The sequence below is a fragment of the Ovis aries genome, chromosome 9 (assembly GCF_016772045.2).
Source record: "Ovis aries strain OAR_USU_Benz2616 breed Rambouillet chromosome 9, ARS-UI_Ramb_v3.0, whole genome shotgun sequence".
NCBI lineage: Eukaryota > Metazoa > Chordata > Mammalia > Artiodactyla > Bovidae > Ovis > Ovis aries.
In genome coordinates, this window is record NC_056062.1 from 74128849 (window position 1) to 74153559 (window position 24711).

Here is a 24711-nt window from a genome sequence, read left to right on the forward strand (position 1 = left end):
TTGTCAGAGATACCAATAAGCTTCAGATTGTCAAGTCCAATGGTCAATTCTGAGTCCTCATTCTACTCAACTCTTAACATTTGACACAGTAGATCCTGCCCTCCTCCTGAGATACTTTTTTCAACTGACTTCTACAACACGGATTTTCCTGAATTTCTGTGGATCTCTTTCTTCTGATTTCTTCCATGACTCTTCTGATTTCTTCCATTTCCCAACTGGAAATACTGAAGCACTCCAGGGCTCACTCCTCAGACCTCTGTCTACTCTCTGTATACCCAACTCCTCAGGAGAAACAAATCCAGAATCACGGTACTAAACACCATCTCTCCATGAAGGATTCACAATTTCTGGCCTCTATCTCGCCTGTGAATCCTAGACTTGAATGACCATTTGCCTTCTGGACAACTCCACTTGGCTGTCAACACGCATCTCAAACCTAACACGTCGAAAACACAACTCAAACCCACTGTGCCCTATCCGCCAAACACTGCCTTAGTCTCCCATCTCAGTGAGCTAGTGCCACCATTCGCCAAGTTACTCAGGCCAAGAATCCAAAGATTCATCCTCTAGTCCTCTCCTTTCCTCACTCCATAGCCAATCCATCAGCAAATCCATTGGCTCTCCCTTCAAAATACATCTCAAATGTGACCATTTGTTGCTGTTGTTGTTCAATCACTCAGTTGTGTCTGACTATTTGCAACCCCCATGGACTGCAGCACGCCAGGCCTCCCTGTCCTTCACCATCTCCCAGAGCTTGCTCAAACTCATGTCCATTGAATCAGTGATGCCATCTAACCATCTCATCCTCTTCTGTCCCCTTCTCCTTCTGCCTTCAATCTTTCCCAGCATCAGGGTCTCTTCCAATGAGTCGGCACTTGGCATCAGGTGGCCAAAGAATTGGCGTTTCAGTTTCAGCATTAGTCCTTCCAAAGAATATTTAGGACTCATTTCTTTTAGGATTGACTGGTTTCATCTCCCTGCAGTCCAAGGGACTCTCAAGAGTCTTCTCTAGCATCACAGTTCGAAGGCATCAATTCTTCGGCGCTCAGCCTTCTTTATGGTCCAACTCTCACATTACTACTGGAAAAACCATAGCTTTGACTATATGGACTCACCGTTATTAAGTTAGTACATCTAAGCCAGTGTATATTTCACCTAGACTACTGAAATAGTCCTGACAGGTCTCACTGGGCTTCCCTGGTGGCTCAGCGGTAAAGAACCGGCTTCTAAAGAAGGGGTCTCGGAGAGGAAGGTTCGATCACTGCATCACGAAGATCCCCGGAGAAGGAAGGGAATGGCTGCCCACTCCAGTATTCTTGCCTGGTAAATCTGAGGGACAGAGGAGCCTCCCATGCTAATCCATGGGGTCGCAAAAGAGTTGAGCAACCAAACAACAACAGGTCTCACTACTTACCACTCTTGCTAATCTTACAATTTCTCTGATTCTTTAAAATGCAAATTTATCCTTGTCCAAAAGACCCCAAAGGAAAAAAAATTCAAAGTCCTTGTTAAGTCCTATAAGGCCTTAAGTTCTCTTGGCTATGTCTCCAGTTTCACTTTCTAACTCTTTCTCTTACTCCACTGCCACCAGACTGGCTTTCTGCCTCTCGGCATTCCATGTATATGTCAGGATCCTGCATTTGCTTTTCCCTTCATCTGGAACATTTTTCCTCCAGGTAGTCACAGCTTGTGTCTTGGCTCAACTGTTACCTCAGAGAGGCAGACCCTGCCAGCCCTACATAAAAATTACACTGTCTTTCTCTGGTTCATTACTATGTTTTATATTTCTTTATAGTCCTTATCAGACATCTCATTATATTACCAGTTTTATATATTCTCTAGTTTATTTTTGGACTCCCAAATCACTGCAAATGGTGACTGCAGCCATGAAATTAAAAGACGCTTGCTCCCTGGAAGAAAAGCTATGACCAACTTAGACAGCATATTAAAAAGCAGAGACATTATTTTGCTGACAAAGGTCTGTCTAGTCAAAGCTATGGCTTTTCCAGTAGTCATGTATGGATGTGAGGGTTGGACTATAAAGAAGGCTGAGTGCCAAAGAATTGATGCTTTTGAACTGTCGTGCTGGAGAAGACTCTTGAGAGTCCCTTGGACTCCAGGGAGATGAAACCAGTCAATCCTAAAGGAAATCAGTCCTAAATATTCATTGGAAGGACTAATGCTGAAACTGAAACTCCAATACTTTGGCCACCTGACGCGAAGAACTGACTCATTGGAAAAGATCCCGATGCTGAGAAAGATTGAAGGCAGGAGGAGAAGGGGACGACAGAGGGTGAGATGGTTGGATGGCATCACTGACTTGATGGACCTGAGTCTACACAAGCTCCGAGAGTTGGTGATGGACAGGGAGGCCTGGCATACTGCAGGCCATGGCACTGGAAAGAGTTGGACATGACTGAGCAACTGAACTGACTGATAGATTCTCTAGTTTATTTCTGCCTTCACTGTCAGAAGGTAAATTCCAAAAGGGAAGGGATTTTGTTTGTTTTTTTTTTTACTGCTGTATCCACAGTGCCTAGAACCATTTGTGTGAGTGTAGAGTGATTTATCTATAAATATTTATTGAACAAATGATAACTATTCAGAGCAATGAATGAACAATGACAAGGCATGTCAAAAAATTTCAAACCATCAAGATGAAGAAAAGATCATAAATATTTCCAGCTGGAAAAAAATAGCCCACATGCAAAGGAATTAAATTCTGAATATTTGATAATATCAGATGTTAGAAGACAATGCAGAAGTAATTCATAAAATTTGGAAGGAGCATTACTTTCAATTTAGAATTCTACACCCAACCAAACATTTAGCTGACAGTAAAATAATGATCTTTTGGGCCCTGTGAGGAAGCAAATGTTTACCTTTCAAATATGCCTTTGAAGGAAGCAACTAGAGGATATAGTATTCCTAAAACCAACTGAAGGAGTATATGGATAAATCAGGAAGGAAAATGACACGGGACTCAGGAATTAGTAGACCCAACACTAAGAATGGCAAGAGGAAGCCACAGTACCACCCCTGAGACTCTAAACCGAGCAGCCAGAGCGTACTGATAAAAGGACAGACAGACAGCTGGAGGAGGAAGACCTCCAAGGGGCTGGAAGTGGGGGACTGGAGCTGACAGATTATATGATACTCTCAGCACCTGGGATAATTACTGCTATATGTCTAACAAGTCTGCTGGAACATCTGAAAAAAATTAGCCATAGGTACACAGGAAACAAAGCAAATGGGGAGAGATGCAAATGCTGCATTAACTGGGGGGAGGGGGCGGGGGGATTAATAGGCGGAGGCGGGGGGGGGGGGCGGGGGCATAGGTATTACAGAAGTCAATGTAATCAAAGTATACTACTCGATTCAGCAGGGTATCATATTGCATCAGGTTGAGAGAAATAAAAGTGGAAGAATAAGATAAATAAATTATCAACTACCATAATGGAGGAAAGACTGAAAGACTGAACAGACGCTGCCTGAAGTTGTAAACTGATACATCAATAAACAACAAACTAAGCATATTAGGTAGAATATGGCCTACATAGCGGGGGAATACCCCAAAGAGCTCAAAGTACCTGCCACGAGGGAGGAGGACTGGGTGGAGATAGAGAACAGTGGGCAAGGACTGCTGTTTTCCTGTTTAAAGTCCTTAATTCTGAGGGTTTTTTCCCAACTTTATTCAGGTATAATTGATGTATGATAAACTGAACATGCATAAAGTGCATTCTTTGATAGGTTTTGAAATCATTGCCATAATCAAGGTACCAATTTATCCATCCAGAAGTTTCCTCTTGCCTGTTGGTAATCCCTCCCTCCTATCCCCTCTCTCATCAACACCCCCTCTCCCAGCCATAACCTTCCCTGGCAATCACTGATCTGTTTTCTATCACTATAGAGTGGTATTTTTCTAGAATTTTACATGAAGGGAATCATACAGTATGTATTCTTTTTTGTCTGGCTTCTTTCCCTTAGCATCATTTCGAGATTCATCACGCTGTTGTGTACATCAACACTTCATTCTTTACAACTGCCGAGTGGTTCTCTACTGTACTGGGCTTCCTGATGGATGATAAAGAATCTGCCTGCAATGCAGGAGAACTGAGTTTGATCCCTGCGTCTGAAAGTTCTCCTGGAAAAGGGAATGGCAGGTCATTCCAGTATTCTTGTCTGGAAAGTTCCATGGACAGAGGAGCCTGGCAGGCTACAATTCAAAGGATTGCAAAGAATTGGACACGACTGAGAGATTAACACAAACACTCTATTGCTATATGGCTATATCAAAATTTGCTTATCCATTCTCCTATTGATGGACAGTAAGAATTGCCCATGGGACAAGTGAGTGTCTGTATCTACTAACAGGAAGTTAAATAAAAAGAGCTCTGCAGATAAGAGATTAGGTTAAGGTTACAGATTTGCAAGTCATCATTATAAAAATGGTAACTAAAACGACTGAATGAAATTATCCAAAGAGAACATGTAGAGTAAGATGAAAAACCTGAATCAAGGGGGAATGCACTGATCTTATATAATATATTCTTTCTTTCCAAACGCCACTGAAATGTGAGAAAATGTTTAAAGATAAAATAGAAAATCTATAGCTACACAAAAAATAGGGAAAGGGTCTCATCAGTGAACTATGAACACTGCGATATCTCTGAAAAATCAAAAGGAGAATGAAGACTTCTACTTTCAGCACTGTGACCAATTAAACATCTCTGGCCACAAAACATTCAGATTCCAGACAAACTGCAACAGATAAACTTTAAAATACACTGCTGAGCACTGCATTAACCTAATAAAATGGCACAAAATATACAAAATGCAAAGCAACAAATCTACATGGAGAAGTGGATAATTCCATGATCACAATGGGAAATTTCAATGCATAGTTCTTAGTAAATGAAAGACCAAGTAGACAAAAAAATTAGTAAGTAAATATGAGATGTGATTCAGTTCAGTTCAGTTGCTCAGTCATGTCCAACTCTTTGCGACCCCATGAATCGCAGCACGCCAGACCTCCCTGTCCATCACCGACTCCCAGAGTTTACCCAAACTCATGTCCATCGAGTCGGTGATGCCATCCAGCCATCTCATCCTCTGTCATCCCCTTCTCCTCCTGCGCCCAATCCCTCCCATCATCAGGGTCTTTTCCAATGACTCAGCTTCTTCGCATGAGGTAGCCAAAGTATTGGAGTTTCAGCTTTAGCATCATTCCTTCCAATGAACACTCAGGACTGATCTCCTTTAGGATGGACTGGTTGGATCTCCTTGCAGTCCAAGGGACTCTCAAGAGTCTTCTCTAATACCACAGTTCAAGAGCATCAATTCTTCGGTGCTCAGCTTTCTTTATAGTCCAACTCTCACATCCATACATGACCACTGGAAAAACCACAGCCTTGACTAGACAGACCTTTGTTGGCAAAGTAATGTCTCTGCTTTTTAATATGCTATCTAGGTTGGTCATAACTTTCCTTCCAAGGAATACATTGCAATTAACAAGTCTGGTTTAAAGGCATGCCAAACTATTAGAGGACAAGAGCTGTGGAGGATTTTGGACCAGTGCAGAGTTCACCTTGCCCTGATGGGGCAAGTGACTGAGCAAAGAGAGGGCTGCCATGATTATACACTGAAAGTTGCTCAGTCGTGTACAACCCTTTGTGACCCCTTGGACAGTATAGTTCATGGAATTTTCCAAGCCAGAATACTGGAGTGGGTAGCCTTTCTCTTCTCCAGGGGATCTTCCCAACCCAGGGATTGTACCCAGGTCTCCCGCATTGCAGGCCGATTCTTTACCAGCTGAGCCAAAAGGGAAGCCCAAGGATACTGGAGTGGGTAGGCTATTCCTTTTCCAGCAGATCTTCCCAACCCAGGAATTGAACTGGGGTCTTCTGCGTTGCAAACAGATTCTTTACCAACTGAGCTATGAGGGAAATAAGGGAGATACACTGCATCTCTCTTATTTGAATGATGCTGAATTTGATACTTATTTGAATGATCCTGAAGCCTAAATCACCTAACAGGAGCTTGCCGGAGAGCAAATAGTAGAGTACTTTATCCATTTTCTCTGTCCCGAGGGGGAGAATGCCCAGCTTGTGTGAGTATCCTCTTCTGGGACTGGGGTGGAACAGGGGAGGCATGAGCAACTCGTGGTAGTTACCTCTTTGTTTGCTGTCCCAAGAGAGCCTAGTTCCTACAAATTCTGAGTCTCTGGAAATTGAATCTTATGATGGAAAGGATTAAAACACACTGCGTTTAAGTCTTCTAACCCAAGAGCTATAAATAAATTGAGGGTCAGCACTTTAGAACTATTATTGTCCTGGATGGACAAAATGAAACTAACACATGTAACTTTTGCTGCTGCTACTGCTAAGTTGCTTCAGTCGTGTCCGATTCTGTGTGACCCCATAGACGGCAGCCCACCAGGCTTCCCCGTCCCTGGGATTCTCTAGGCAAGAACACTGGAGTGGGTTGCCATTTCCTTCTCCAATGCATGAAAGTGAAAAGTGAAAGTGAAGTTACTCAGTCTTGTCTGACTCTTAGCGACCCCATGGACTGCAGCCCACCAGGCTCCTCCATCAACAGGATTTTCCAGGCAAGAGTACTGGAGTGGGCTGCCATTGCCTTCTCCAGTACCTTTTGCTATATTAAAACAATTTTCTTATGGGGCAAATAAGGCAAGTCACATGCTCTGTCTAATTCTTCTACGGTGTCAACATTGGTTAATCCAATAACGTTGTTGTTTATGCAATCCACAGGGATAAATCAGATGTTGACAACTCAAGACACCTTTAGTGGCCAGGCAGATAAATTCAAAAGGGTAGGAGTAGTTGGGTAGCAGCTGCGACTCACTTCTAGTGGACTGTTATCAGGGAGTGGGAACACAGAACTCTCCGGTATTTCAAGTTTTCATAAGAAAACAGAATCTGGATTTGTATGAGAAGTCTTCAAATAAAAAGAAAATTTAATGTGAGCATGTAAAATAACGTACAGGACAAAGCAAGCGTGTCTTAAGATCCGATCCAGTGTGGACTACTAATGTTCACGCTCCGTTACAAGCTAATAGCCGTTTAGAATTTTAGACTTGGGAGGGACTTTGCTTTTAAAACGTGTGTATATATGTGTGCATTCTGCCAAGGAATAGTTTCTCTAAGTAAGAAGTACAAAGAGGCGTAATACATTCAGTAAATAAAAGCACAGCTGCACTGGCTGAACAGGAAGCCCTCCCTCTGAGACACCTCTCACTGTTCCCCTTTCCCTCCAGTAACCTCAGAGCACCTCCAGAGACCACATCAGCAAAGCACCTACCTAATCCAAACCTTCAGACTACAAGTGAGAACATGGAATCCAATTCTTATTGAAATTGTTTTTGCAATCCCCACAACCAGTCTGAAATAGACTTTAAGGGCCTTATCCCTGAGCTAATGTTACTGATAGTAAATGAGAGCTTTGATTTATTCAGCACCTACCATAAACCAGGCACTGTGCTTTTTCATATACCAGGTCTTTTCACAGCAAGTCTGTGAGAGGGACATTCTTATTTCCACCTCACAGATGGGGAAACAGAGACTCCAAGAGCACCTTCTAGAGAGTCAATAAGTAGTAAGAGGCAACCAGGGTAGGAGCCTGGGTCCATACAACTCCAGATCTGTCCTCTGTAACCCTGATGCTAAGCTGCCACCCAGCTCTCCCTGAAAACTGCTCTTCCCCAAAGCACGACACAGGCAGGAAGGCCAATGTGAGCGGAGGCGAAGAAGGATATCAAAAGAGAACTGAGTCACCTAGCACAAAACAAAACCAATGTTCACGGGACACATTACTCAAGACAATAAAACCTTAAACTATGTTTATCATATTCTGGATGATACATGCACCTCCTGAAGCTGGTAATTCTGGAACAGGTAATTTTATAACACATAATAGCACTTTAAATAATGGGTAGTCAGCCTGTTAATGAACTCATCCCAAATGGTTGAAAAAACAGAAGAAGCATATTTCCCTCATCTTTTAAATAAAATTCTTGATGGAAATCATCTATGTTCTTCCATAAAAATGTCCTGGGTTTCATTCTCAGAAACCAAGCCTTAACTGAGATGGAAAGACTACTAACATGACTCACTGTGACATTTCCTGCGTCCTTAATCTTGTACTCAGAATATCACCATGTTATTTAACTAGTATTTAGCATGGCAGGATGTCATCTAATTCTTTGGTGGAAATAATGCCAGCACTATAGTTATGGTCCCAGCTCTGCCATGAACTATTGGTGTCACCTTTGGCAGCAAACTTTCTGTCTTTGAGTCTCAGAACATTCGTCAGGAAAATGAATGTGACGAACTCCAGGATGGCCTCTAAGGACACTTTGTGTCTCAAAAAGTTTATGAAGAAGCTGACAAAGTGTGAATAGCAGAGGTGGACATACATTTCAAAGCAACTGGTGGTACTACGATGAACATTTCTCCTTGTCAGTTAACTAACTCTGTACTGAGCTCATTCCCATCTGCCCAGCAGTACGATTCTGGGGAATCCCAAAGTAGGTGGGCGGCTGCACAAAGCTAAGGATGGATGCAACCTGACAACAAAAATACAGACACGATTTTTAAGCTAGGCCATTCTTCCAGGTGTTGAGATTCTTGTACAAAAGAACAGTCGGATTACTTGATGCATTTGCAATGGGATCAGTAATATCCACGGGGCCAAAGTAAGTGTCCAGGGACAATGGTTCAGGAAGTGCCCACTGGCACTGGTGAGGGGGTGATCCTGTGGCCTGATCTTAACTGTGTGTTCTTCCTCTTTGCTTCTCTATGGTTCTCCAGCCTCTCCAATGATCCGACAAGCCACCCAACATCCATCCATTTTCTGCTTCAGTTAGTCAAAGTGGGGTTCTATTGTTTGTAACCAAGAAGACCAGCCAGCTTGGCAATGATATAAAGAATGAGTTGTAAATGACCTCAGTGAAATGAGAAGCATTCTAGAACTAGTTTTCCGGCCTAACTGGGGCCAAAAGCGAGTGAAAATTCTATCAGTGTTTAAAGATGGAAATCTGGAAGTCCATGGTATGTAGCAGAAAAGCAATTAACTGCGTTATCTTATAATCACTCGGATTCAAAGAACTTCTGCTACCAGAGAAGCCAAGAAATGCATAAAGAGCATCATGTACTCAAGGCCCACGGGCTGAAGTGAGTGCTTCTAAGGGCACTGTTGGCTTAGGAAGAAAGTGACAAACTGGCACCCCTGAATTCTCGGTTCAAGGTGTGGGGTGCAACACAAGGATCAAAGGCCACTCCAGACTGGTAGGTGCCACCTTTAGTAAGCAAGAAAACATACACACGAGGCCTGTCTTGGGCAGTTGCAAGATGATGAGACCTCCGCACCTGCCCGCCAGAATCTTAAAGGCTTATACAGAGGCCTTAACTGGGCTCAGTCACACAGACCATCCACTGGCTTCAGTACCGCTTTACTATCTCAAGGCTGAAGGTGAAAACCAAAGGTACAGACTGATCCTGCAGGCTGCCAAATTATATCACTTAAATTTGCTTCCCTTTCATATAAGAGATCTAACAATATAGTGATAAGGAGGGATACTGTGATGAGTGGGACCTCAAGATGTGACGTGGGGGTACATGACAAGGTTCAGAGTATCCATGCAGGATTCTGAACCCACAGCCCTCAAGGCAGACCCTCATCCCTTTTCTGCTGGGGCACTCCTCTGAAAGATATACTTTGTAACAAGAAAAGAAAATAAATAGCCTCATACCCATTCCCACCATTCTTCAATGTCTTCATCTGTAGGTAGAGTTCTACCCACTGTGCTCTGGAACAGTTAAGTCAAACTAAATCTGGAAAAAGGAGTATATATTGTTTATAAGACACTATACATTTACATTGGTTTGAGGGTGCTAGATTATGGAGGAAAGGATGAAATTTTAGATGGGGCTAAGATATATTGACACAAATGTATTGATTCTAGATTTAATGTGGTAGCTTCAGAGCTGGTCTTTTAGGGGTCAGATGATCAGTGGGTTTTAACAGGGGCTTGGTGGGATCTTGTTGGAGAAGATAATGGGGAGGACATGACCCATGAGCTAGACCCTGGCAACTGGAGTTCTCTCATCCCCTCTCCTGTCCTTGGAAGTTATGTTCACTGGCTTTCCCAGCCCTAGAAGCTGCCCAAGACTCATAGTCTGCCCAAGTACCATACTGGCTTCCTGGATAAACATTTTTATGGTTGAAGTAGTCAAATGAAAAATATTAGAGATCTCCCTCTACCATAGCAGGAAATCAAAAGCAATACTGCAGATGGGGCTTTCAGAGGTAAGTAATGCCCATATTCATGGGTAGCAATTCTTGGCATCTGTCCATTTTAACTGGATAGGTTATTAATATATTGTCTTGAGCGATCTTAATCAAATGTATAAGGTAGTTTTCCAGATGTGGTCTCTTTAATGCAACAAATCAGTACACCCTTGGCAACACATATGCAGCTTGAATCTGGCCAATGCTTTTTCCTCCAAAAGGAATTTCCTTTCACCTTAGCAAGGAGAGCAACACGTCTTCACCAACTTGCCTCAGAGCATTCTCAGAGTGTTTCCTGAAACAGCAGCAGCAGCAGCCCCTGGAAATCTGTTAGAAAGGCAAATTCTCCATCCCGCATCCAACCTACTAATTCGGGTGGTGGGGTCAGTGATCTGTGTTTTAACAAGCCCTACAGACGATTCTGATGCATGCTAGAGGGTGAGGAACACTACCTTAGAGTAACATCAGCTCTTCAGCTCTGTGCCCTAATTTCATTTGACCAGAGACTGGAGACTCTAAGCATATTACTGTTTCATAGGACATCACACTAGCCCGTCTTATTCAGGACAGAAAGCTGGTGAGGCCATAGATACATTCCAATGAAGATATTAACCCTACATAATAAAAGGGACCTCCCACCTTGATTCTACTAACGGTTCCTGGCAGACACTGGACACATCTATGGAACACCTGGAGATAATCAGCCCAAGACCGCTCATGAACTGGGTTTATCTGCTGATCTACTTATGACATCAGGTGTAGCCAATAGCATTCCTTCTTCAAGTGGCCGGAGTAGAACTCAAAAGACAAGGGAAAGCTATAGCTCATACCCTCAGAACGCGTACTTCGCCATACTCCACCTTTTCCTTAAAACACACTGGCTAGCTCCCCATGCTGTAATCACATGATAAGGGAAAGAACCATAGCATGGACCTGGGCTTGCTGTTGCTGTAAGATCCTGAAGAGAAACTCTGGGTTAGATGGCTAATACAGAGGAATCTGAGGAGGAAAAATATTTTTATTTTAAAAAATATCAAAATATGTAGAGCTAAGCCTCTGCAGAGTGCTCTTGTGGTAGTGTCTTGTCTATACCTTGCCTCCCTTTGTCCTAAAACAAGATTATATAAACATCTGTTACTTTTCTGAAGCCCCTGGTACATGGAAGAAGCCACTTTACTAGTGACCAAGGCCAAGTGACTGTCACGCATCTGATTCTGAGCTTAGGATTTGTGCTTTCTACTTCTGGTGATACGCACAGTAACTCAAGAAGTGCTAAGAGCTTTATTTCCTACCTTAATATGTCACCAAAAAGAAATCCAAGTTCCAGTGACAGTAATGAAAACAGAGAATGTGAAGAAGTTTAAAAAATGGTTGAAACGAAAGTGGTGCACCGTAGCTAGGAAACAGACTCACTAAAGAGCTAAAGGGGTCCTCAACCGTTTACACTTCACAGAGCAAATACTTTCAAAGTGGTTACAAGAGTCTAGAGTAAATTTTTGAGAATGTTAATTGACTAGTATATAATCAAGTGGTGAAAACTTTGCCACTTATTATCATGAATGTGACCAATCTCAGGCAAGTCAACTTCTTTTTTTAAAAATGCAAAGCAGGGCCTGGGATATAAGAAAAGAATAATAAGCAGAAATGTGCATTATTTCCACAACAGAAAACTTATTACTTTTAAAGTACTTAGGTAGCTCAGCAGTAAAGAATCCACGGGAGACATGGGTTTGATCCCCGGGTCAGGAAAATCCCCTGGAGTAGGAAATGGCAGCCTTGCCTGGAGAATCGCATGGACAGAGAAGCCTGGCAGGCTACAGTCCATGGGGTCATTAAAGAGGTGGACATGACTGAGTACGGAATAACTGCAGCAACAAAGCAGTGAGCACCATACATTTTAAACTATTTCTCCAAAAGAGCTTTCTTTTGGAAATTAAACAAATATATATTAAGTTCTTGGCACTGCAAAATAATCTATCCACTGAAGAGTCAATCTTTAAATTTAAAATTTGTTACTTAAGGGGATTTAAGTAATAAATTTAAGCAAAATTAAGTAACAAATTTAAGTAAAATTTGTTACTTAAGTCCCCCCTACTTAGAGGAACTTCCCTGGTGGTCCAGTAGCTAACACTTGGCGTTCCCAGGGGGGTCCAAGTTTGATCCCTGGTCAGGGAACTAGATTCCACATGCCACAACTAAGATCCAACACAGCGAAACAAACAAATAAAAATAAATATTAAAAAGAATAAACTTATAACTTAGAGAGTGTGGCCAAGACAGTGGAGCCAGAAGGCTTTGAGCTCACCTCCTCCCACAGGCACACCAAAATTACAGCTATGTACACAGCAACTACTGATGAACACGACTTGAAGACTAGCAGAAAAAATTTTCCACAACTAAAGACATAAAGAAAGAACCACAATGAGACAGGTAGGGGAGGTAGTGATATAGCACAGTCAAGATCGACTCCCCAAGGTAGGCAACCCACAAACGGAAGGATAGTCACAACTGCAGAGGTTTTCCCCAGGAGTGAGCGTCCTAGCCCTACATCAGCTCCCTAACCAGGGGTCTCACACTGGGAAGATGAGAGCCCAGGATCCCTAGCCTTAAAGGCCAGCAGCGCTGCACACAGCAAAGCTGGAGAGATGCAAGAAAGAGATATTCCACACTCAAAGGGCACATACAGAGCTGCACACACTCCCAGTGCCAGTGCCGAGGCAGTAACGTGACCGGTAAGACCACCTTCCTGATCTTAGCCTCCCAGAGAGGCAGAAGGCAAGGGACTCCTCCAGGGGAAATAGACACTGGCGGCACCCACTTGGGAAGCTCATTCTACCACGAGGACAATGGTGTTGGCAAGTGCCGTTTTTGAGTCTTCCCTCTAGCCTATTCATAGTGGGGGGTCCACTACCACTGGTGGCCACCAAACAAGGCAGGGATGTGGCAGCCAGTAGGGCCAGGGACCAGACCCACCTACCAGGGTGCCCACAGTAGTCAGGCCTGTCACACCAGGAGGACCCACACAGTGGATACCCTCAGAGCATATGGCCCTGGAGACCAGAGAGGAGTGATCTGCCAGGCCCCATGGGATGTCTCCTACATAAGACCAGTTCTCCAAGACTGGGAAACATAACTGACCTACTTAGTACATAGAAACAAGCACAAGGATTTGGGAAAATGAAGAGACAGAGGAATATGATCCAAATGAAGAAACAAGACAAAACCTCGTAAGAACTGAGTACAGTGGAAATACGCAATCTATCAGATAAAGAGTTCAAGATAATGACCACAAGATGCTCAAATGAATTCAGAAGAATGGATAAATACAGTGAGAAATTTAATACAGCTTAAAATTATAAAGAAGAATTAAACAGAACTGAAGAATATAATAACTGAAAGAAACAAATATACTCCAAGAAATAAACAGTAGATCAGATAATACAGAGGACCAGATCAGTGAACTGGAATACAGAGTAAAAATCTCCCAAGCTGAACTGAAAAAAGGAAAAAGAATTTTTAAAAATGAGGATACTTTAAGAGACCTCTGGGACAGCATCAAGTGTACTAACATTTGCGTTATAAGGGTCCCAGAAGGAGGAGAGAGATAAAGGGGCAGAGACTTCACTGGAAGAAAACTTATAACTTGAAAGACTATAATTCACATTCAGGTACACCTTGAACAAACATCAATGAATGAATACATAACAAATATATAAACTAGAGTAATAAAAATTTAATATCTACAAGCTGCATTCTCAAGGAAAGGTGATAATCACAACACAATAGTCTTCCCATGGTCTAAAAGAACCACATCCCGTTGTGGAAGGCTCTCCTGAAATCACAATATCCTAGACTGCGGAATGTCAAGGAATGGCCCTAGGAACCTTGTGCCTACCAGCAGAGACTCCTAGGAGAAATATTGTCCCCTATTTCCATACAGGTCTAACCTTGATTCTGCAGACTCAGAAGTGGTCAAGGCGCTCTTTCTTTTAATGCAGAACAATGTCAGGAAGGAAGGTAAGTTTATATCTTCATTTAAAATGCAACAGTGGCCATTATACACACAACTGATCTGGAATACTTTTCCATATCTATTTCACTTTAAATGACTCAATACATGACTTTCAGAATAGTTAAACTTATTTTCAGAAAGTCTTCCCTAAAAAAATACAGAGGTTAGTCATATTAAACATTTCCTTTTGCATGGGATAGAAGAGGGGTTCACTAGACTCATCAAAAAGCAGATGAATATGTTTAGAAACCAATGCCCAATAGAAGCTGACTTTTTTCTTAAAAGTCTGTTTATACAGTTTTTCTCCATCCCCTTAGTTCTAACTGAATAGAGACATTTTAATAGTGCATATTAACAGGTGAAAGGAAAGGGTTTTTTTGGCTCACTTCCCTTTAGACCTTTCAAAAGTGGAACAACCACATGCTGTTCCAAACACAATACTTGACTTAGCTTTTGCCTAGGCCTTAACGTAGGCAATTCAAAAAGAAAAATACAATATTCCGGTTTCCATTTTCCCTAGATCAGTCTCAGCTCTTTTTGCATGAAATCAGTCTCTCAAGGGACATCAACCTCACAATTTGAGAAACAATGCTCTAGATATGAAACAAAAAGCAACACAATGGAAAACCAGCAACCATTTGTTTTTACACTTGGAGAGTTACACTGTACAACATCCTTTTCATTATAAAGCCAAGTAGCTTCTCAGAATTGTAAATTAACTCTTTGTAATACAAATCACTTCAGCCTCAGATAATAAAATAAGGGGGAAAAAAATCAGTCCTTTATTTCAGGTAATCTCTGAAACAGAACTAAAGGACCAGGATATCTTGGTCAGACCCTTTGGTTTGTGATAAATTTGACTTTAAAAAAATTTATCTGGAAAGTAAATAACATATAGCACATACAGTAACATATTAATAAGAACCCACAATAATGATTACTTATTACATGCTGTATGTATGTAATCCTTAAGAAGATTTTCAAGTACTTTAAACCAGGGTTCAGCAAATTATAACCTGTGGGCCAAAAATGATGCGCTGTTTTTGTAAATAAAGCTTTATTGAAACACATCCACACTCATTTGTTATATGCTACAACTGAGGAGTTGAATGGCTGTGGCAGAGACCGAATGTTTTGCAAAGCCAAAATTACTATTTCGCCCTTTACAGAAAAAGTTTGCATTCCCTGTTCTAAACGAGTGGGTCTCAAAATTTAATGTTCATAAGAAACACCTGAACAGCTTGTTATCAGTTTCCTGGGCTCTACTTTCACAGATCATGGTTCAATAGGTTGGGATGGGGTCCATGAACTTGCACTTCTAACAAGCTCACAAGCTGCTGGTCTCTGAACTAAATTTTGACAAACCACTTTGGCCTAAACCATCTCATATAATCACAGATCAGCAACAACCACAAATTCTATAAAACAGGACAGTCATCACACATAATGGAAACCAAGGCATAAAAGAGGAAGGAAACAGATCTCCTGACTTACACGAAATTCATGATAGCTATGAAGGCACAATTGATTGCCACAGTCAACAGATAATTCTTCACCCCCTCATCCTAACATTAGTGATAGTGATAGTGTTGGTAGATCAGTCGTGTCTGACTCTTTGCGACCCCATGAACTGGAGCTTGCCAGGCTTCTCTTTCCACAGAATTCTCAAGGCAAGAATACTGTAGTGGGTTGCCATTCCCTTCTCTAAGGGATCTTTCTGACCCAGGGATTGAACCAGGGTCTCCTGCATTGCAGGCAGAGTCTTTACCGTCTGAGCCACCAGGGAAGCCCCTAACATTACACCAGGAAAGCATCCTGACATTGATTCACAGTGAACACTGGAAATTCAACAGGGACCAGCAGGAATCCAAAGCAATTGGGTTGGAGGTGTAAAACCCCATCAGTTCTTCAGAGAAGTTATAAAACACTTTTCAAAAATAAAAGCCCCTTTATATTCCGTTATAATTTAATACTTGACTGGACTATAAATACTCAAAGACAACATTTGAAAAGAAATCTGACACATATGGTTGATGATACAATGGTCCAATCAAAAGATTCTTACATATCACATAGATAAATATAAAATTTAAATTAGTTAAAGGGTTAGTTAAAAATCTAATCCTTTCAATTAAAAATAAATACATGTCAAGCTAGTATGTGAATGAACACAGATGACACAACTGATGTATTTTATTAGAACTAGCTCAGGCAGATCAAAGGTGGCTGATATGTAAACCATCGAAAGATATGAGTGCCTTTCACTTAGACTCTGCAGAAGATACAGAGGAAGGTAAAGATTTGGAGGGAAAATTCTCTTTGCTGATTTATTAGAATAGGAAACATCTCCTTTTCCTTTAGTCAGCCTTTCTTGAACATCTACCAGGCTCAGAGGCATTGTACTAGGCATTAGAGATAGAAAAGAATAAACATCCCTCCTCTCAATGAGCTCACAAGCTCATGAGAGAGCTGTGTAAGGAAGTGTACTACAGCATGTTAAGTACAAGGACACTTGCATAGATTATGTACTATCAGAGTGTACAGTGAGTTGATTAAATATGCTTGGGAGAAAAGTGAAAGGAAGGCTTCACTAGACATAGAGTTACTTTAATTGAGACCTGAAAAGACTGAGCAGATGAAGAAGGGCAGGTATTGAGGCAGTGGATACAATATATGCAAACGTATGGAAGTGAGAGGGAATAACAGGAATCTGAGTTCTACAAACAGCTCAGTTTGGCTGAAGCAGAGTGTATAATGCGGGAAGGGGCGAGATGGGAAGCTGGACAGGAAGGCAGGGTCACATACAAAGAATGTTGGGTGCCATGTTGGTCAGGTCTGTATTTTTCTGGCTTTAGGGAAATAAAGAATTTTAACCCCAGAGAGGACTGCACACATTTGTATATCAATAAAATCACTTTGGCACCACCAGAGGGGACAGACTGAAGCCAAAAGATTTTATTTTCGATCTAAAAACTCTGACGAGACTTTGTATCCAAGGCATGGATGAGAAAGAGAAAGGTAAAACTGATTAGAGGTTAAAAAAAATCTCCCAGCTTAATTTGTATTGAGGTTTATAAAGAAGCAGCAAAGACTGAAATTAACACATGACATTCTAATCTTAGGGAGTATTTTTTTGTTGTTGTTATCCAATAAGGTCAAGGGTAAAAAAAAATACACAAAATAGTTTTAAAATGACACTATGGTCCATGGTGACAGAGAAGACTACATCAGACCATAGTGCTCAAATCACAGCTTCTAGCTTCATAGTGCTCAAATTACAAGCAAATCACAACTTCTTGGGGCTTCAGTTTTTCGCCTATATAAACGACACATTCAAAGCTTCTTAACCTTGAGCGTCCCTGGTGGCTCAGATGGTAAAGCGTCTGCCTACAATGTGAGAGACCCGGGTTCAGTCCCTGGGTCAGGAAGATCTCCTGGAGAAGGAAATGGCAACCCACTCCAGTATTCTCGCCTGGAAAATCCCATGGATGGAGGAACCTGGTAGGCTACAGTCCATGGGGTCGCAAAGAGTCAGACACGACTGAGCGACTTCACACTTCACACATACAACCTGGGCTATAAACAGAAGTATATTTCAATATAATTGGTTTCCTTTGTAATCCTACTCATTTTATTTAAAATTCTGAGAATGCATCAGTGGCACAAAAAAGGATAAGAAACTCTGCATGATATTTAAGTCCCTTGTGTGCGTGCTAAGTTGCTTCAGTTGTGTCCAACTCTTTGTGACCCCATGGTGGCTACGTAGCCCGCCAGGCTCCTCTGTCTATGGGGATTCTCCAGGCAAGAATACTGGAGTGGTTTGCCATTCCCTCCTCCAGGGAAGCTAGAGCTGAAGCTCCAAGACTTTGGCCGCCTGATGTAAAGAGCCGACTCATTGGAAAAGACCCTGATGCTGGGAAAGATTGAAGACGGAAGGAGAAGGGGGTGACAGAGGATGAGGTGATCGGATGAATTCACTGACTCAATGGACATGAGTTTGAGCAAGCTCCAGGAGACAGCAGAGTACAGGGAAGTCTGGCATGCTGCAGTCCATAGCGCTGCAAAGAGTCGGACAGGACTTAGCGACTGAACGAGAGCAACAAAGACTGACTTGGGTTGATATTATTTTGCCTTTCCATTTCCCTTTCTTCTTTTGTAGACTTAGGTTAATGCTGATATTAAGTGATTGCTTGATATCTTTCTTTTACATCCTTAAACCAACTGAAAAGTGACTTATGGAATAAAACTCAATAGTAAGGGGCAGGAGAAAGTTTAGTGCATGAGAAAGATTATATAATGAAGAAATTAGTAGTGTCAGCAATCAAGTAAAGGAGGACATTTCTTGGGTATGTCCAGACACAAAACTACCTGGGAAAGAAGCTAGGTAAATAAAAAAATAACTCTTTCAGGGGGTCAGAAACAATTGGTTTTAAAAAGACAAGCATAAAACAAAAACTCATTCTTAACATCTTAAAACTACAGTATCTAATAGCAGGGAGGCATCTCTTTCTCTATATTCATAATGGTACTTCTCTATGATAAGGAACTCTAAAGAATCTGAATTTTAAGGTCAATGTCAGCATTCTAACTTCAAATGTATATAGCTATTACATAAAAAGGAAACCAGATTTAAAAAAATTTTTTAAGAACACTATAAGAAATGAGTTATAAAACACAGAGAAAATGCGAATGAATGTTATAATTATTCCTTGAAGTTACTCATACTACTTGATTTAATCAGATTAAACAATCAAAATGGTTCTGATTAGCCAATGGAAATCTCACCACATCATCTGTTCAGTGCTCAAAATGACAACTTTGCACTGGCTTAGAAATCTACTGAAAGATTATAGTAATACATTGATAATTTGCCGTATCTTTTAAAAGTACTTCTACTCAGTAATCAAAAGCCCTCCTATTTCAGACACGAGTCTACAATGAGGTAGCTGAACAACTGTTCAACTAAACAACAAGGGAAGACTGCAAAATCACGCCTAGTCAGTTTTTAAAGCTGTGTCTATATTAAAATTGCCAGGGTTTCAACTCTTAGAAACAATCTGAGGAAATAAGTCTTTACCTTTCTCAGCCTTTCTGGAGAAAATCTACAAAAACATTTGTCTTCTTTCCTTCACAAAATTTATCATCCTAACAGATCTGCAGGAGAGGACAGGTTCCTGTCTCTACAGGTTAACTCTTTCTTCCCACACCTCCCTAGCCATCTGCATATCTCTAAACCAGAGGCAGGCAACTGAGCCACCTGGGGCAATCTTTACTGTCACTCTGCTCCTCCCCTGACGTGTGGTTTCTTTTAAGGTTGGGCAGATCTCATGGAGAAGAAAATGGCAACCCGCCCAGTACTCTTGCCTAGGAAATTCCATGGATGGAGGAGCCTGGTGGGCTACAGTCAGTCCACGGGGTCGCAAAGTCGGACACGACTGAGCGACTTCACTTTCTTTCTGTCTTTTTACAAAGACTACTTAAGCACTATACTTAAAAAAAGTCACTTCTTAGCAAAACACTATCTACAGCCCCCAAATCTTCTAGTCACTGATTTGCTTCAAACAGGCTCAAGTGAACATAACAACTACTCATGAAAATATATGTAGTCCAAGCACTTTAGTCCAGGCAATAGAAGATTATATGTTCAATGAATTAGTAAAAATTCAGGATTCACATTTTTTACCATGAGGAATTACCAAACTGACTCAGGAGAGCAAAATATCTGCCAGGTGCATAAAATTTCAAAATCATTCACAACTATAATTCATAGAGAATGAACCCTATCTTATGCAAATCCACTAAACAAAGCCACAAATATATACAAAATATAATCCAGTAGGGAGATTTAATTTTCAAAGGCATTTATTCAAAGTAGAACTTATTAACAACTTCAAGAAATCCTTTACTGTTATCTTTTTCAAAAAAAGATTGCATTTACAGCTTATTGCATTTATAGCACAGACCATAATCTATTCTTCTATAAAGATATGAAGAACTACTCACCTCCATTTCTACAGCAGCAATACTCTGGTCATAATGACCCATCAGATTAGGGAAAAACGTCATGTTGTAGGCCATTTTCATGCATCTGGGAACAGTAATTGGTTCACAGGTGAAAAGACTGTGCCCTCTTACCAGGGGTAGAAAAATACATGTCCACAAAAACGTAAACGTTTCCATTCTCTTCAAATTCCTAATTTTACCACATGGCTTGTATTAATCACTCTTCATTCTCAGATTTCCATCCAAAGATAAAAATGTTCAAATTCCTCATTTGATTATTTTACCATTTTGAAGGAAGCTCTTTTTCCTGAAAATGAGTTCTGGGTCAATTACTGTAAAAACAATCAAAAGGGTGTATCAGCAACATTTGTTATCGACTCAAATGCAAACGTCAAAGTGCAGAGTTTCATGCTAGGTAATTAACACCGGGAAAACGACGGAAAATTTCGTCCCATCAATTACTGTTCCACCTGCCTTGGCACAGAATCTATGACTTGCGGAGGAAATCTCATCCCTAGAGACCGGATGACTGGAGGTTCGTGCTGTATGCAACACAGGGTAAAATCGGGGCACTGGATGAGTGAGATGGAGAAAATGGTGGGGTTGGGAACAAGTTAATGAGGATTAACAGAACTGTAAAATCTAAAAGGCCCTGTCGGGTGTCTTATTACGCACAAGAAAAGTGAGTTGCAGGGAAATTCCTTAAGATCTCACGAGTTCTCAAATTCTTTAAAGACTTTAAAGGGCCAGCTTTTGTGGCTCTCTTCTGAGACTAACTTTTTTGTCTTTAAAAAGGCCAACCAGAGGGAGACTTCTAGGATTCCTACTGCGGAGGAGCGAAACGAGTGTTCAAAAGTCTGGGGAGGGCGGAGGGGAGTAGCGATCTCATAGAAAAGAAAAATGAGCAAAGCTGTCCCGGGAGGCCGACGGAGTTTCGGTGGGAGGGAAGCTGTGGGCACCGAGCCACGAATCGTCGCACCCGTCACCCCATCCCCCCAACACACAAACACACACACGTACGTCCCGGGTTCCAGCGCCGGGCAGGGCAACTCACCCCCTCAACCCATCCCCCCCCAAACATACACACAGAGCCACGAATCGTCGCACCCCATCCCCCAACACACACACACACACACACACACACACACACACACACAGCGCCGGGCAGGGCAATGCGCCCCACCCCCGGGCACCTGCCCCAGGCCCAGCGCCGTGCTCCGCGTCCCTGGCCCCGCGGGGACCAGCATCGCAGAGCCCCAGCTTCCTGGGAACCTCGGGCCGGCGCAGACCGTCCGGCCGCAGCCTTTCGCGCACCTGCGGCCCAGAGCGCGCGCCCCCCGCCCACCCCGCACCCCTCCAGGCCCGCGCCGCTCAGCCCGCTCGCCCTGGCGCCCGCAAGCCCGCCCGCCCGCGGCCACTCGCCCAGTTGGCGTCCGAGGAACCTCACCTCGGGCGGCGGTCGAAGGCACCCGTTCCTCCCCGTCCCCGTCCAGCCCACCGTCCCCCCGCGGCCAGCGACGGCTCCAGGGAGCGTCCGGGACTCCGGCCACCGCGGGAGCCGGGAGTCGCACGGCCGGGCGAGAGCTGAGCAATCCCGCGAGACAGCGCCGCCAGGTCGGACGGGCAGGTCCCGGCTCGCGGCGGCGGCGGACCTGGCTCTCCGCCCGGGCCCCACCCGCGCCGCGCCGTCCGGGTCTGGCTCTGGGCTCGCCCCACCCCGCAGGGGCGAACGGTGTCGCGGGGCGAGGTCCCGCTGCGGGGCCAGGGAGCCCCCTCCACCTCGCCGTCTCTTTTGTGCCGTCTGCAGGGGTTCAGCCTAGAAGGGTTTTTGTTTTCTCTTTTGAAGTTCTTATTGAGTTCCAGATAAAACTTCTTTTAGAAAAACCCAATTTATTTCGAATTTCAGGAGCCAAGAATTCTTAAACGGGGCCAGTTTGCTCTGTAAAGTCAATTGCCCAAGTGACCTTAGACAGAGGGTAGGTAATTTCCTGGGTATCTGTCCTAAAAAAAAAAAAAAAACAGAAAAAACAAAACCACAAAAACCCCGTTTTATTAATTCAGGATATCTGGTCACTAACTGGAGGCACAGGTGGCAATGAGATTTCAGGCCTGGCAGGTCCTGTGGTTTATTTATTGATGCAGAACCATATTAGAAAGTTGAACTGCTCTAGAAGTCAACCCAGTTTTTAGTACCAACTGTGCCCACACATCATCTCACGGTGCTTCCCTGTTCATCCCTCCTTCCCTCTTGATGTTTGAAAATCACCAGATCTTACTGTCACCAAGTTTGGTCTTTTGCAGAATGTCATACCCCTTTTTTTGTCCAGTGGAGTCAAACAGTATGTAGCCTTTTCAGACTGGCCTCTCAGGCTCTTTCACATAGTAATATTCCTTCATGTCTTCTTGTGTCTTGATAGCTCATTTCTTTTTAGTGATAAATAATAGAAATCACTGCAGATGGTGATTGCAGCCATGAAATTAAAAGACGCTTACTTCTTGGAAGAAAAGTTATGACCAACCTAGATAGCATATTCAAAAGCAGAGACATTACTTTGCCAACAAAGGTGGGTCTAGTCAAGGCTATGGTTTTTCCAGTAGTCATGTATAGATGTGAGGGTTGGACTGTGAAGAAGGCTGAGCGACGAAGAATTGATGCTTTTGAACTGTAGTATTGGAGAAGACTCCTGAGAGTCCCTTGGACTGCAAGGAGATCCAACCAGTCCATTCTAAAGGAGATCAGTCTTGGGTGTTCTTTGGAAGGAATGATGCTAAAGCTGAAGCTCCAGTACTTTGGCCACCTCATGCGAAGAGTTGACTCGTTGGAAAAGACTCTGATGCTGGGAGGGATTGGGGGCAGGAGGAGAAGGGGACGACAGAGAATGAGATGGCTGGATGGCATCACTGACTCAATGGACGTGAGTCTGAGTGAGCTCTGAGAGTTGGTGATGGACAGGGAGGCCTGGCGTCCTGCGATTCATGGGGTCACAAAGAGTTGGACACGACTGAGAGACTGAACTGAATATTGTATTATCTGGGTGGACCGCAGGTTATTTATCCATTCACCTACTGAAAGACATCTTGGTTAATTTCAAGTATGAGCTCTTATGAATAAAGCTGTTACAAACATTTGTGCACAGGTTTTTGTGTGGAAGTAAGCTTTCAGTTCCTTTGAGTAAATACCAAGGAACCAGCTTGTGTGGTAAGAGTATATTTAGTTTTATATTTGTTTAAAAAGTGCCAAACTGTCTTCCAAGTGGCTATACTACTTTACATTCACACCAGTAGTGCTTAAGAATTCCTGCTTTTTCACGACTTGCCAACATTTGCTATTGTTAGTGTTCTGGATTTTGGTTATTCTAATAGGTATTTAGTGATAGCTCTGTTTTAATTTGCATTTCCCTGATTAAATTTGATGGGAGCATTTTTTCATGTGCTTTTTTGTCATTTGAATATCTTCTTTGATGAGGTGTTTATTAAGGTCTTTGGCCTATTTTTTAATTGGGTTGTTTTCTTATGGTTGAATTGAAAGAGTCCTGTGTATATTTTAGATATCAGTTCTTTATCAGTTATATCTTTTGCAAATATTTTCTCCATGTCTGTGATTTAATGTCTAATTCTCTAGACCTCATCTTTCATAGAGCAGAAGTTAATTGATTTTAATGAAGTACAGTTTATTAATTATTTCTTTCATGGATCGTGCCTTTGGTGTTGTATCTAAAAAGTTGTCACCAAACCCAAGGACTTCTAGATTTTCTCATATGTTATCTTCTAGGAGTTTTATAGTTTTGTGTTTAAATTTAGGTCTGTGATTCATTTTTAGTTAATTTTTGTGAAAGCTGTAAGATCTGTGACATTGATTTCTTTTTTCTGCATGTGCACATCTAGTTGTTCCAGCACTGTTCATTGAAAAGACAGTCTTTTCAACTTTGTCAAGGATGAGTTGATTTTATTTATATGGGTCTGTTTCTGGGCCCTCTGTTCTGTTCCATTGATGCATTTGTCTATTCTTTCACCAATACCACACTACTTTGATTACTGTAGCTTTGTAGTGAGTCCAAGTTGGTAGTACCAGCTTCCGACTTTGTTCTTCCTCAATATTGTGTTGGCTATTCTGGGCCTTTTTCTTCTCTGTATAAACTTTAGAATCATTTTGTCGATATCCACAAAATAACTTGTTGGGATTTTGATTGGGATTTCATTGAATCTTAATAGATTTGGGAACTAAGATCATGGCATCTGGTCCCATCGCTTCATGGCAAATAGATGGGGAAACAGTGGGAACAATGGCTGACTTTATTTTCGGGGGCTCCAAAATCACTTCAGATGGTGACTGCAGCCATGAAATGACCAACCTAGACAGCATATTAAAAAACACAGACATTACTTTG

The 24711-nt window shown here is 42.3% G+C and overlaps 1 protein-coding gene across 2 annotated transcripts in view; it reads right to left on the bottom strand.

Moving 5' to 3' along the window:
- FZD6 (frizzled class receptor 6) overlaps window positions 1-21926 on the bottom strand; it is a 36686-nt gene extending 14760 nt beyond the window's left edge. Inside the window, exons 1-2 of one of the 2 annotated variants that reach the window (XM_015097888.3) lie at window positions 21771-21926; window positions 20324-20630 (exon numbers count right to left, since the gene is read on the bottom strand). In XM_015097888.3, the coding sequence (XP_014953374.3) occupies window positions 20324-20500 (177 nt within the window). In that variant the 5' untranslated portion in view covers window positions 20501-20630; window positions 21771-21926. Of the gene's footprint in view, window positions 1-20323; window positions 20656-21770 lie in introns of both variants that reach the window. The other variant, XM_015097887.3, reaches the window with a different exon arrangement.
- Window positions 21927-24711: the final 2785 nt, after the last annotated feature.